Source organism: Chamaea fasciata, unplaced genomic scaffold (assembly GCF_029207755.1).
Source record: "Chamaea fasciata isolate MVZ Bird 193981 ecotype frontalis unplaced genomic scaffold, bChaFas1.0.hap1 SCAF_4, whole genome shotgun sequence".
In the NCBI taxonomy this organism is placed as follows: domain Eukaryota; kingdom Metazoa; phylum Chordata; class Aves; order Passeriformes; family Sylviidae; genus Chamaea; species Chamaea fasciata.
In genome coordinates this window covers 17,359,604-17,374,851 of record NW_027094089.1, presented here as the reverse complement: position 1 = coordinate 17,374,851, position 15,248 = coordinate 17,359,604, and the positions used below count along the sequence as shown (strand labels likewise).

General features: G+C 43.2%; 1 protein-coding gene across 10 annotated transcripts in view; it reads right to left on the bottom strand.

Moving 5' to 3' along the window:
- The window catches only part of CELF4 (CUGBP Elav-like family member 4), a 698,573-nt gene that overhangs the window by 66,476 nt on the left and 616,849 nt on the right, over nt 1–15,248 (bottom strand). For all 10 annotated transcript variants that reach the window (XM_066180884.1, XM_066180885.1, XM_066180886.1 and 7 more), the window contains exons 6-7: nt 13,365–13,508; nt 3,843–3,990 (exon numbers count right to left, since the gene is read on the bottom strand). In XM_066180884.1, coding sequence (XP_066036981.1) covers nt 3,843–3,990; nt 13,365–13,508 — 292 coding nt within the window. The remainder of the gene's footprint in view (nt 1–3,842; nt 3,991–13,364; nt 13,509–15,248) is intronic.

Below are 15,248 nucleotides of genomic sequence, written 5' to 3'. Positions count from 1 at the left end.
ACTGATTGAAAGCACCATTTTTGCAGTAACCTCTCTTTTAAACCAATTGCAGATATTTTCTTCACCATTGCAGCATTCCATGATGGGTTAGTTCAATAACACACTTCAACAACTGCTTAAATCCATGTTGGTGCTTTAAAAAAGCCACTACAGGTGCATGAGATGCTTTAATATGTTCAGATTTGAGTAGCACCCCCAAAAAAAGAAAAAGGCAGTACTTCAGCTTATTTCTTATACCCTGAGCAGACAAGCTGCTGCTTCCCCTTTTCTTATTTAAATGGAGTTGGCCTTTAAAAATGTCCTCTGTGGAGGTACAGGGAGCCAGCAGTGGCAACTGAAGTCCAAAGGCAATGCTCTTAGCATATGCCATCAGCTTCCAAATCACAAAGGCTACTTAAAATTTCAGTTGCTTTTCTGGATCTCTCCTTTATTTGCATAGAAAATGTAAACAATTTTTTTTTCCTAAAATTGCAGCAAGGGATTTGTGCTTGGTATTTTGTGCATGTCTAAGGAAGTTTAGGCATATTTATTGTAATTCTTTAATTTTCTTCTTATAAACAACCCCCCTGGAGAGGTGAGATCTGTAGCTGGAGTAAAACTGGCATAATGCCGCCGTGAAAAATAAATGGTCGTGGTGCATGCCAGTTGTAGATTTCATCCCTTGTTTGAGATCTCTTGCTGTAGCTACATCAGATGCAGATTTACAACATGGAGAGAGAGAAGGAGCGAGGAAGAGAGGGAGAGAGAGGAGAAAGAAGGAAGGAAGGCTAAATAAAATTTCATTTCTAGCCCCTCGCTGCAGGTAACAGAGTAGCAGACCCACTGCCAGACCCACTTTTCACCTAAATTGTAGCAGTGATGGGAGAAATGTAAAACCTGAAACAAACTCTCAGAAATGTCAAATTAATTCCCTCACGGTTATGGGCTGTTGTGTGAGATAAACCTGACTTGATGGAAGACTGTTAAAAAGACAGCAAACAGCATTAAATTTTTCTTGGTCTGAATTACCCACAGGGAGTGCTTATTGCACTCTATTGACTGCAGTTCAAATGAGATGTCTAACTTTTGTATGGTTAAAGCCAGGTGAGATGGGTACTGTCTCTCATCTGTTAGATTTGCCTGGATCCAAAACTCTGAACCCCGAGGTCCCATAGGAATGAATAAACTTACGGTCACATTCCCAGGAATCCTCTCTTCTAGAGGAGGGGCACAGAAGAAACCAGCTCTATTAGGAAGCCTGAAGATACCAGCACAGAGGCACTGTGCTAAGCCAATACGGCCAAAGCCCCTAGGACTTCTGGGTTACCACAATCTTTTTTTCTAGCACAATTTTCTTTTGCTTCAGGAAGATAAAAACACTTCCTTTTTTTTTTTTTTTTTTTTTTTTTTTTTTTTTTTTTTTTTTATTCCTAGTGCCTAGTGTGTTTTTTTTTCCCCGGGAACTTTGAAATATTTCATTTTTCTTCCAAGGCAGAACAAAGATATACTTCAATGAATAGAAATCTTGCTATGAAGCAGAATGATCAGTTTCCATTTGGCTTTCTGAATGTTAACAAAACCAGCAGGAGAATTAACGTTAGGCTTCAGATATCTCCTGGCTACTCAAAAATCGCTGCTAGTGTTGTAGGCTTGCTTGCTCAGACATTATGTGAAACATTTTCTATGCATCTTATCACATGCTTTGTGAGTGTTGTAGTAATACAAGGAGTAATTTCAAAGTCTAAATATTTCTCCTAAGGAATAATTGTCAATGGACATTTCCACAAGACACTACAGAGCTTTTTCATGAAGGAAGCTACTCATTCATGGTAAATCTGCAATAATGCCAAAGTGGATAGGCTCTGTGATTGAAAAAATGCCATTAGGACAGTGCAAAATCAGCTGCCGTGAAAGACATCAAGCGATCATCTAAACCAGCACTTTATTTTCAATAATGACCAGCCATGGGTGATCCAGAAAGCATGTAAAAAACATGAGTTTCCTGTCCTCTATTCTGACAGTGAGAATTTCACAGTCTCCTCACCCTGTCAAACACAGGAATAGGTTGCTCAGGGAAGTGGTGGAATTGCCATCCCTGGATATATTTTAAAGACACATTGATGTGGTGTTGGAGGATATGGTTTAGTGGTGGGCTTGGCAGTGCTAGGTTAACGATCAGCCTTGATGATCTTAAAGGTCGTTGACAACCTAAATTGCATGATTCTATGACTCTGAAAGGCACTGGTCACAGCAGAAGTGGAAACGATTACACCAAAAAAGAGCTGGGATATTTTTCATATGCTGGAGATCCTGTTAGGCACAGAATTTGGCTGTTGTACAAGTGTTTTCACACCCATGACACAAAATGCTCTCATTTTCAAGAATATACCTATGTATACTCAAAAGAGCTTGTGCTCTTTTGTGGTGGGTCCATTGCAAACCACTGCCTGGATTCAGGTTTCCAGGCCCTGACAATATTTGAATTCCAGGCAGTCTTTGTTTGATGTTCTCTCTGCTCCCACCAACACAAAACAAATCTAGTTAATGCAAATATGATAATCTTGCCAACGTGGGTTTAAAGGGTGCACATATAATTAAGCCACTTTTTTATTTGGATTTACAGTAGCTCCATTGACTTTTTGTTAATACATTTAACATTGTGTAAACATATATTTTGAAATGTGCAGTATAAGATTTTTGAGTCAAGTGTTTCTCATTGGGTCTCCATAAAGTCTGGTGGAATGAGATCTGTCTTTCTTACTCTCCCTTCTCTCCCCAGACCCTCGTGATATTCTGTTACAAATGGTCCTTTCAAGATGTACCTTTGAGTCCTTTGCCTCCCTACCAGACTATATTGCAAAACTTCCCAAATCCTCACTTCTTTCAAGGTTTGACCCAACTTTTCCTGCTTCCCTATTTCCCTGCTGTTAGGTCACATGTCAGTCCAGGACCACCAGGGCTGATGATTCTTTGATCTGTTCCTGACAAAATGGTAATCTTGTTCTTCAAGCCCCAAGAAAGACAGCCCTGTTCCCGCCTCAGCTTATTTCTCTGCCTGCGGAACCATATACTGCAGTTCCTAGAATGGGCTTTTTACAGCCTAAGCAGATCCTGGGAGCCCTTCACTGGCTACCTGCCTGTGTTCCTGCAGCCAGAAACCCCCTCACTAAACACCCTTATTCCAGGAAGCACCAGTTGTCTTCCTTGATTACCTTCTGTCCTATTTCACAACAGGGCGAAAGGCTTATTTGTCCCAAAGGCAAAATTCATCTTGTTAATGATACTGCATCTCACCACAACCCTCTTTTGCTAGTCTTTGGGACAGCCTGGCTTTGACAGCACCAGCACTGATCCCTTGGACACATATATGCACCAATAAACCACGCAGGTCACTGTGGGATGTTTGGTGATGTTTGGAGGGTTCTCAGAGCTAAAGAGAAGTTGTGTATGTGATTAGACTGAGAAATGTCATAGAAGCACAGAATAGTTAAGGTTCTAAAAGACCTCTAAGATCATCGAGTCCAACCATCAACCCAGGAGTGCCAAGCCTGCCACTAAGCCATGTCCCTAAGTTCCACATCTACACTCCTTTTAAATAACTCCAGGGACGGACATTCATTCACTGGTTTGGCCAGTCTGTTACAATGTTTGACAACACTTTTGGGAAAGGAATGTTTTCTAATATCCAATCCAAACCTCCCCTGGTGCCACTTGAGACTCTTTACTCTGGTCCTTTCACTTGTTACCTGGGAGGAGAGACTGATCCTCACCTGGCTAAAGAGCTAACAAATCCTGCCAGGTGTCCTGTGTGATGTGGTCTGATTTCCCTGCCCTTTGCCCTCTCCAGCCTGCTGCCCCCTTACCTGAGGTTGGAGTCATGGGGGCAGCTGCCAGGCCGTTCATGTTCAGAGCTGCCATCTGCTGCATCTGGGCCGCGGCAAAGGCTGCCATGGGGTTCAGGTATCCACCCTGTGCCACTGACGCCATGATCGCTGCTTGCTGCTGCATCAGCTGGAACAAAGAGAGCAGGGAAAAAATATCACGCGGTCACTGGCAGGGCAGCCTGTGGCACTGGCACCAGGAGGGCACGCAGTGAGGCGGCAATGCATCCCAAGGTTTTGGGGTGTCAGCACACCACCCCTGTGGTACTCCCCCTGCCCCGAGGCTTGGTCATTCTTCTCGTTACGGGGGCTGGAAGCAAAGGGCACCTTTGCAGCTTGGGGTCTTTATGGTCCCCGCCCCGCCATGTGTTCCCTAGTGTGGAGGTCTCCTGTGACCTGGACTCAGCCCACCAGCTCCTTGGTACTTCTCTGGTCAGAAAGGCAGAGAAAAGACTTTATACAGACAAAACACAACATATTTGAGCAGAGCTGTTTCATGGCTTACATTGCTTATATCAAAATTCTGGGAAAGCCTGGAGGTTACTGATGGGAGACTTGTGGATGTAGGAAAAGGGGATTCTTTCTATAAAGCAGAAATTTTGACTACTGCTTTAGCGATAAGCTGATTTATTGCCATCTGTCAGTGACAAAAATAATTTTTGCTGGTGCTGCTAGGAGGCTTCAGCTGGGTACTGAAGAAAACCACAGCCAAAACTTTTTATTAGATCATAGCACCTATTTCCAACACTACCAGAGACCCCCAGAAGTGCTGTAAAAGAGAAGGGAGCTCCTCAGTTTTAGCAAGATTGATATTATTTAATAAGAAAATCCCTTCCCTGTGGTTTTGATCTGGGTTGACTTTCTCAATTACTTTTTTCCTAAAAGTGGTCAAAATACTGCTTCTTTCAGGCACCTGCAAAAGCCAGAAATAAGAAACCCAGGCTGCATTTTCAGGCATTTGGGGCTAAATATTTTGGAGTAGAAGGCTGGTGAATGTTTATGAATCCTGGAAATGCTTCTTTGATTAAAACAAAACGTTGTTATCATTACATTACACTCAGAACCTAGCACAGAGCTGGTGCAGTTCATGTGTACATTATGGCTGCAGAGAGATTTTAAAATTGTCCTGATGTGAAGGATAAGACAGTTTGGTTGAAGCTGCTTCTTGTCTCCTTCCCTGGTGCTGTACAAAGAGCCAGATGGGGGGGTATGTCTGAGTATCCAGCCCCCAGCAGTGACAAGTGCTGGGTGCTTAAAGAAAGTGTGGGGAAAAGGAAATATGCAGAAAGTTTGGGAAACCTCACTCTGTACATTCCCCAGCCTCTGGTAATCTGTGACTTGATGATAATAGTGGAAAAGAAAAATGTTTTTCGGTGGTGATTTTAGAAGTGATTCATGTCTTTGCTGTCTCCAAAATTGGAGTAACTGTTTCACTGCTCTCTCTGATTTCACTCTCTCTCCCATCAGGAAATCACCTCTGATGCTGTTCTTTAGGCACACGGGACATGCTTCTCAGAATTAAACAGACCTCAGAAGTCATGGCAAGGAACAGACTGTTCTCTTCTGTTCACTTTAATATTGAAGTATCAGCTAAATTATCTGTTCTTACACATATATACTAAAACAAACCCTTGAAATCACTGCACTCATTCAAATACTAAAACTTTCCCTGTCACCATCCATAAACAGTCCAAAGTAAGGGGTGCTCTGGCAACCGGCTGAATAACCATGCACAAGTTATGTAAATTTGCCTTGATTTCTCCAGCAATACAATGTAACACAGGATAGCTGACTCCACACATTGGCAGATCTACAGGTGAAATGTGTTGTACTGGATTTGAGTCTATTACTTTTTGAAGCCTAATGCAGATTGGTGGCAAAGTGGTGGCTTTCCCTTTGATGGTTAACTACCCTTTTTTATTTTACCCTGCATAAGGCACTTTTGCATTTTAATTAGTGATATTTTGCTCATTGCAATTACTGATGGAATGATTAGGCAACCTTTTGTATTATACACCATGTTGATTCTCCTTTAAGGAGTACATTTGTTCCTGGGCATCATTTGAGTTTATTCTCCAGAGGAGGTACTGAGCAGGCAATACCAGAAAGTATGCCAAGGAAGGGAAGGAGGAAGGGGAATCTATCCATCTTTAATGCTGGATTGACTCCAACACTAGGTGTGCTGACTCATATCTCATTTTATGTTTTGGGTATTTTTACCTGGGTGATGCCTAAAGATTTTTGTTGTTGTTGTTGTTTTTAAAATATATTTTTCACGTATTTGTAGCTTTATAGATTTTTAATACATAGTTTTATAGCCTCTAGCACCTTCTTACCCCTTTTCACACTTTGATGATGTAAAAATAATGTCCCAACCTGTGATATGGGAAACTAGATAATGTGCTTCTGCTACAAAACAGAGGTGCTCCTGAGAACAGTCACCCAATATCTAATATACTCAGTGTTCTGTGGATGTACTCTCTGAGATGTCCTAGAGACCAGAGAACCCCTGTGGTATGTTGAAATGAGCCCCTCCCATTGTGACCCAGATGACACAGACCTCTCTGCAGCCTTCAGACATAGTCCATAGGGTAAAAGTAGGATTGCCTGCAGCTGGAAGGAGTGGAGAATTCCACACCTGAACACAGCTGTGTACCCCAGCTGATGGCTTTGCTTCCTTGGCTGGAGAGGTGGCCTCAACCAAGGCCCAAGGAATGTCTGGATGTTTCAACCCCTGACAAACTTTCTGCCATACTTCTGAGGTCACAGATCCCATTTCATGCCCATTCCACTCTGTTTGGAGGTTCTCAGGGGCAAAGGCTAAGGGAGAAAGAAGAAGGCCTCCTACGCTCCCCAGTGGCTGATGGTCAGAGCTTGGCTGAGTGCGACAGCACCACGAGGGTGGGAGGACAGGAACTCAGTCACCTTGAAAGAAGCTGACAGCATAAGACCTACCTCCTTCCCCCTAAGAGTGGCTCTAGGGAAATTTACAGAAGGAACAAGTCCTGTAAAGGTCACCAGTCTTCCCTCTAAAACCTCCAAGGCATTCCCAGTGAATGTCACCCCACTCCTTCTCCAGCTCTTCCTGAAGACAACTGTCCCATCCACTCTCCTTTCACTTTGAAAGGGACCTAGTGTATGGTCCCAGTTAATAAAGCTGTAGAAAGTGAGGCAGTGACCCCACCAGAGGCAAATCAATAGCAGCAGGGCCCTTGGGTATTGTGTACTTTAAAATAAACCATTTGAAATGCAGATTTTCCCTGCTGGGGCTGGGGCTACAGAGCACTAATCAGGAAGGCAGCAGCCTTATTATCTCAGACTGATCCAAGGGGACAGAGCTTTTCCATCCCTTAGCTGAAAGGACATACTTCCTTTTGCTTCTCCTACTTCCTTCACATGACCTTTGCCTCAGCATTTAGAGCTTTTTGCCATCCATTTTAAAGGTTAATTCCTTCTTTCCTGCTATCTTTTCTTTGCTCAGATATTTATCTTCTGAGGAGACCAGGAGATGCTACCAGACTGATTCCTGCCCTTGGACAGCACCCCAAGAGTTAAGAGCCTGCTGTCATCATCCCAGTGCTTGAAAAAGGTGGAGAGGCACTGGAAAACCATCCAAAGCATAGGAAGGGCTGGCAGTGTTGGTTGGTCAGTAGAGACACATGTAAGGGTTTGTCTCACACAGCTTTTTCCTACATTTAAGTTGCAATGGTATTCAAGGACAGGTTTACTGTCCTTTTCTTACAGGAGAAACAATTGCATGGAGAGATGAAGGAACTTTCTCAGAGCAAAAAATGCTACTAGAAATAGGAAAAGCATGCACAGCCTGCCCTCCCCATCCCCTAAAAGAAATGTGTGTGAAACTGAAGGAGGGGAGGAGGAGAAAGGGGGATTATTTCTGATGAGCTCTTTCTGAAAGAGCAGGATCATTGCCCTTCAGTGTTTCTCTGAACAATGTGATGACCTTCTTTTCTTCCACTGCTATTTTCTTTGTCTCTGAGCCACACAATGTTTTGTTTGACTTTTCACATTCTTCATTCAGCAATAACAACAATAAAAGTAATACCAGCATCCCACACTTCCCACCTCTAATGATTTATACAAAGACTTAGCTAATGAATCCTCATGGTATTCCTGTGATAGAAAGAGGCAAGTAAAGTAATCAATCAAGCAGTAATACAATTCATATTTGGTAAAATCATTTAACTGACAAATTCATGTCTGCTATACCTAACTGGCAACTGGGAGTTAAAACTAAAAATACTTTCCAAGCCTTGAAACAAACAGAAGATAATTGCTAGAAAAATCAGACTTGCCCTTCATACTTTTTATGTTTTCTTGCAAATAGAAATATCTACTTTGAAAATAAAATTTAAATTTCATTAGGATTAAAATACATTAATATCTGTTAGGATAAAATATATTACATATATTAGGATTAAACATATTATAATTATAACTAAAAAACCTAAAAAAAAATGCAACACCTGGATTCATGTTTCTTAGTGCTGTTCCAAAGTCTGACACACAATAGCTTGGGTTCCTAACTTCCGGAAAACCCTCCAAAAGACCTAAAATATTTGTATGTAGAGCCCAAATCTTAGTGTTAATTATTTCTGAATTACCAGGGAGCTGGTGGTCAAAAATATGGTATTATCCCTGCTACAAAGTATGATGGCCTCAAAATAGCTTCCTCTTCTGGAACGGATCAGTGCAAATAATCTGCATAACAGATTATTTACCAAATACACTGTCCCATTTTGGTAATTTAAATGTAATAACTATTATATCTGGAAGGTAGCCTGTAGTCAGTAATTTTTCCCTGATTTCATAGGGCTAGCTGATTTTTTTAAGTATTTCTCTAAAATAATTTCAAAGTACAAACTGAAGAAATATTGGAAAAAGCAATTTTTCCTGTGAGCACTACATCAGATCATTTAGCAGAAATATCCTTTCATCTCCATGGGAGCTGGACAGGGAGGCAGAACAGGACACCCCGGGTTTTATGGTCAGCATGGTAGTCACTGCTGCCCTGACTTCCCAAGGATACCACTCAAGGTGATGTCTGAGAGTTCTGCTGTGCTGGACATTCCAAATTTTTGTTGCAGTTATTGTCTGCAGTTCAGGAGCAGCAGTCATTTGTACTTTTTCAGAGTGAGGAGAGCTGGTATTTACTGAGAAAGGACTTTTTATAGGCCAGAGAACAAATGTTAGCATTGCCTGTGCTGTCTCTGTCCCAGCCTGTTTTTACACACCATCCCTATGTCTATTCCCTGCTGTAGGATGCAATCAGTCCCATGGCTGGAGCTTGGCCAGAAGACTGTGGCTAACAGTCCCACTCCATTTTTTATGCAAATTTAATTTATGACTTTGATCTTATCTGAAATAATTTTAAAATTAAATAATTTATACTGTATCTGTCACTTTCCAAGGCTCCTTCTTTTGTTCTTACTTTGCTCTCCTGCATTTTCCCATCTCCCTCATCCTTTTTTGATCTGTGCAAATTTCCCTTCTGCATGGTGAGGCATCACTGACATGAGACAGGCACTAAACACTCCTTGCCCCTTTTCTTCACTGGAAGACCTGCAGGAATTGTAGCTTATTTGTGCCAGGACTATACTACCACCATTCACAGACTGTTTCGATTGTCATTGCTTTTGATTTTGGGCTTGGCCACCCTAAGTAGGTGTGCTGTGTGCTGTGCACTGTGAGGTAGAGAGTGTGCCTGCAGGTTCTTCGTAGAATGGCAGCAAATCAAAGGTGGTGCCAGGTTGCATCACTCTCCTTCTCTCGAGGTTGAATCCAGATCTATATCTCAACCTGGCTTTAGACTGCAGAAAAAGCTATCAGTACCAAGCTGATGTAGACCCACAGTAACCTGACAATCAAAAGGGCTGGTGCCCTGTACACTTGTGAAATAAAATAAATAATTGCTCCATAAAAGGGGAAGTTAAATGAGTATGTGAAAATATTGCTGAACAGAAAAAACCTAAAACAATCAAAAACCCACCCTGAAATAAATTAGAGTAGGGGCTCTGGGAGCTTTAGGAAGCTATGAAATCTGACTTGCCTTGAGCTGCATACAAAAGAGGTGAGGTACATCTGATGTGACTCTGTGCCACTGAAACAGCACACAGAGTTGGTGCCAAGCTTTTTCTGGTCTGCTTGAGGGTGTCACATGAGAAAGGGATAGAAAACCACACACAGTGGAGAACTCCCTTTGCTTCCTCATTTTTTTGCCTCTGTGTCTGAGGCCAGATGGCTGCTGAACCCCAGGACTGGTTGTTTGTCTGATATGAGATTGTGGCTGCTATCAGGGTTAAAGTTGTTTAAGTTGAGGCTGAGGGGGTTGGCAATGTGCAGCAGCAGGGAGAGCTGTGTCATGGTCATTTGCTGGGCTGTAAGGGAGGTAAGTTGGAGAGGAGATGGGACCCAAATCTGTCCTGATGCCAACACTGAAGTTTATCTATCAAACTTTGATGGACTGAGACCCTTGCTGCTTCTCCTCAGCGATGCCGCTGGGTTGGCAAACCCATGGCCGCCCACCAATCTATCAAAGAGCCACACCATGGGGGTTTCTGCTGCAATGACCACCTTGGTCCATTGAGACCTTTTTGGGAGCTAATCCAGTCACAGTGATGTGCAAGATGCTTCTCTGGGGGAAATTCAGCAAGAAACTGCAGCAATGGGGTTTTGAGCAACCTCCTCCATGGGGACAGACCATTAGAAGCTACTGAAAAAACACTGTTGTGGGATTCCTTGGGAATTCTTATATAGAGGCATCAGTCAGGTTTGGACTGCTGGGGCATAGCTGGGAGGACAGGCTACAAGGACAAATCAGAAAGCCTGATGTCTCATGCTTGTGCTGGCCTTACTATATAAGCACTGAAGCAATCCTTACACTTATGTTACTGCCATACCACTCTGAGAAAGCTCATGGAGACACAGTACAAGAGAGAGACGTGACCCTGAGGGAGAAGAGAAAATAAATAAATCTGATCATTAGGTTTATTTGTACACAAGGAAACAAGATCAGGCAGTCAAACAATTCAATCAATGTCACGGGTTGCTGGTGGCAGTGGCATCACCCATCATGACAATCCTGCTCCTGATATCTCACCTTCCATCTTCTTGACTTGCCTTAGCTCTTCAGCTTCAGGCTGAATAAAACTGCTGTCTCCCTTTCCCTCTTCCCTCTTGATTCCTCCATCTCCTGCTGGTATTTGTGAGGTGCCAATCACCCTGATATCTGAAAGCCAGCAGTCTGAGCTGGATTAATCAGGACTGTGGCAACGTCACAGAGCCTCAACACTCCCTTCCTTCCCTTTCATGTGAGATGGAGCAGATAGGGGGGTCTGATTGAGAGACAGCATCTAAGCACACTCTGGGTGTACAGGCACCACACAGAAATGTGATCCCATCATTTAGACAGCTCTGAAGTCCCTAGGGTAATTGGTGTCACCAGCTTGTCATATCCAATGGGTCAAGATTTAAACTTATTCTTTCCCCCCTATTAGCATTTTTATCAGGAAAATAAGAGTATGGGTCCAATTCTGCTTTCACAGAAATCAACATGAAAAATATCCATTTGTTTCAAGTCGGTAGTAGAAAACCAGAAATTGTTTTCCCGCTTCCTGCCACCTTGATTCCTCACTTCCCCTCTTAATGCGCCTGTATTATCTGGTGAGAAACAGGAAATTTTTGTGGTGTAAAGGTTCAAACTGCATCCTCTCATATCAGTATAAACCTTAGGAGAGTTACTCTAGACTAAAAATAATTCAAGAAGAGTTTTTGGGCCAGAACCTCAGGACAGTGGTGTTTTTACAATATCTCCAGCTGCCTGACCAACGTCTGTTGAGTAACACTGAAGCCACTTCTCCTGCCTGACCACCTCAGCAAATGTTGGTCCCAAGCTGTCTTTGGATTGCCTCCTGTTAATTCCTCTGGTACATGGGGAAAAAGGTGCTACATCCCTCTGGCAGTCTGTTGGCCACTGACCTAGGCTCATTTGGGATTTACTGTCTCTTTTTCTCTTCCTGCAGCCTTCCCTGGCTAGGAGGAGTGTTAAACACATCCAGGCTGAGGAGGAAGTAGCTTTTCTATCTCGTGAAGAAGGGAGCAGAAGACAAAGGAAGAGACAGAGACTGACTTTGACTAGGAATAAAAATGAAAATAGCAAAATGGAAGAGAAAATAGAATTTTTCTAGAGGAGAGAGAACAAAAACTCCAGAAGTACACTGAGAGGTGCAGCTGGAAGGAGAGGAGGAACTTCAGTGGAGCTCTACAGCACATCCTCACAACTCTGCATGGCTCACACAAGGAGTAGGCTGGATTGCACCAAGCGTTCAGCAAGCCACAGGACTATCAGAGAAGAACAGAAATGTCAAGACCTTAAAATTAAAAAGAGAACATGGTGATGTGATGGGAAATACTTGGTGCCAACACATGAGAAGGAAACAGTGAGGGAAGAAAGGAAAACCTTGTGGTCATTGCACTGGAAGGGATACTGGCCCACCAGAGCGTTATTCCCTGCATACCTAAGGCAAGATTTCCTTCTTCCATTCAGAAAGATGCTACTCTGGACAATGTGTTCAACGGTACTTCCCTCCTGTGCACAAATCATGCAGAGGGCCACATTTTGCCATCAAATAGATGAAGCACCAATATACACTGTCACTACCTGAAAATCTGCCTCAGAGAAAGCAGCCAAAGTCCCTGGGCACTATTGTGTCTGCCATCTGCAGACATCACCTCTGCCTTCCTCCAAAATATCAGGTAGAGAGTCCAAGTTACCTGAGCCCGGTCTTGTCTTGCAGATCCTTGTTAGTTTTAGCCTAAGGAAAACAAGTAATTCCAGAGGCATCCATTCCAGAACATCATCAAGAGCCCAGCCACCTATACAGTCACATCTTCTCGGGTTTGGTATGTCCACAGAAAACCTGAAGTTAGCACAACAGGATATTTTTCCCAGTGTGCTTCAATCATACCGGGGGGAAGCAGGACTGTTTATAGGCATGTATCTGTGACTATATTTTATTACTATCTATCATGCTTTGTGAATCTAAAAGCATTTCTCTCAACAGCTGCTGTTTTATCCTGTGGTCACTCCAAAGGTACCACAGTGATATAAGGTGCAGCAGTGTCATGGTGACATGGGGCAGAGAACTGGGATAAACACAGCAGGCTTATTTTATCCCCATCCTCAAAGTGCAGTTGTGCTTTTATTTGAAAACAATGGCTTAGCCCCCATAGGAAATGTTTTACAACGGTCCACACTTGACCAAAAGTTATTAGAACTGTCTATGGCATCTTGGAGACATCTGGGAGATTCCCAGTCTACCCTGGATGGCATGGCTAATTTTTATTCCCATCATGTCACCAGTTTAACAGATAAGCCACTGCTTCCTCTTCTGCCCAGGTTTTTTGTCCATTCCCATGAGATTTTTGTGCATTTCCAGGGGATGCTCTCCTCCCATGAGCACACAGAGAGATGGTGTCTATACTTACTGCCTGTGCATAGGCGCCATAGGCTCCAAACTGGATGGCCATGGGGTTGAACATGCCCATTTGTCCTGCCATTTGCTGCATGCGCCTCATTGTACGCTCCTTGTCCGTGTCTGCAAACTTCACCACCAGGCTTGAAGAGGCTCCCTGCAGCACAGGAAATAAAAGGAGACACACAGGGAATGAGCCTGAGGTACACCAGCTCATCAATCCACACATCTAACACTGATTTACTAGAACAGGATCCAGGTGCTGATGTTTTCCATGCAACCTATCAGGCTATGAATTTTGACCCTTCCAAGAGGGTGAGAGCATCAGGAAGTAAAGGACCATGAAGGGTGAAAGCCAGCAGCCTGGCTCCTAGCTGCCTCCAAAATTCAAGCTTCTAGGATGCAATTGACATTTTCTCTGCAAAAGTTGTTGCCTTATTCTTCTAACCTTCGGCTATAGAATGTTGTCCCCATCAGAGGACAAAGATCCAGACACAGTGCAGTAAAATGTAGGAGGCTTTGCTGCAGGAATGTGATAGGATTTGTAGATCAATTTTTTTTGGTGGATTGTGTGAAGTCTCTGCATTCCAGACCCCTGCGGTGGATCACCCTTTCACAATGCTGTGTATTGTAACACCCAAGTCCAGTGAGAAACAGCCCAGCCTTGGAGACAGGAGCCAGTATGCTGGGTCAGGCTTTTGTGTCATCATGAAACACCATCTCTTTAGCACTGCTAAACTAAGGGAGCAAAAATAGTACTGGGTGGACCTGAGCTTCCTCTCCACTTAGAGTAGGAAATAGAGGCTACCACAAAAGACCCCACACATTTCCAGGAAAGATTTACAATATTAGGATTATGTCTGCAGTCAAAACCAGCGAAGAACTATGAATGATCATCAGAGCTGCCTGCAGAAATTTGTGAAAAATGTAGTGCTCCTGAGAATGAAAAAAATCCCTCTCCTTCCCAAAACCAGATGAAAGGTCAGTAACTGCAACCTTAAATTTCTGATAGGAGGTAGAGATGAGAAGAACTAGATCTACTTAGGAAGGTATTTTTTGGTCTGTTTCCAAGGAAGTCTTAACTTCACGGGTTGGTTTTTTCCCCACAGGGCGGCCTCACCAGGAATAGAGCAGATGTAGGGGAGGGACAGTCTGGCTGCAGCCCTGACAGCAGGAACTGTTGCCCTGGGAGCTGGGCTGCCACCCAGCCCGGGGAGATGGGCAGGTGAGCTGTCAGGACACTGACAAAGAGCAGCTGAAATAATTATGCTCCCATAGCTTCTGTTTTGACAAACTGGTATTCACTGGCAGAAGTACAGTCAGTGGGGAAATGACCAGTTCAGTTTCTGGCTGTGGCAGTAGAGGAAGACCAGCTCCATGCCAGAGGAGCTGAACTGTTGCAGGAGCCTTGTTTTCCTAGCAGAAGATGAATTTTGTGGGATTGCACAAGAAAAATATTATTAACTGGCTTACACATGACCCTGTGTACCTGTAACTAGAAAAAAAAAATCTCAGTGAAAGCAGAATTACTCTGCTACAAACTGGGAAGAGTGTAGTAAACCACAGCTATAGACATACATATATATAAGTCTAAGCTATACATATTCAGTAGCCTCTTCAGATCCTCAGTTATAAATAAAGACTTGAGGAATTAACCTGCTAAAAAAAGACCCCAACAATCTAACACCACACAATGAGTGATGTTCCCTTGGATTAGCAATCTGTTCTGGGAGAAAGTGATTTTCATTGGCAAAGAATCTTTCTTTTTGACCTGTTAGTCTCTCTCTAATAAATCTATAACCCACTCACACAATGTGGTGAAGAGCAAGGTTTTGAAAGAAGTGCTTCAGGAAAACAAAGGGATGCAGAGATGAATGCTCCATTCAAAGACTGAGAG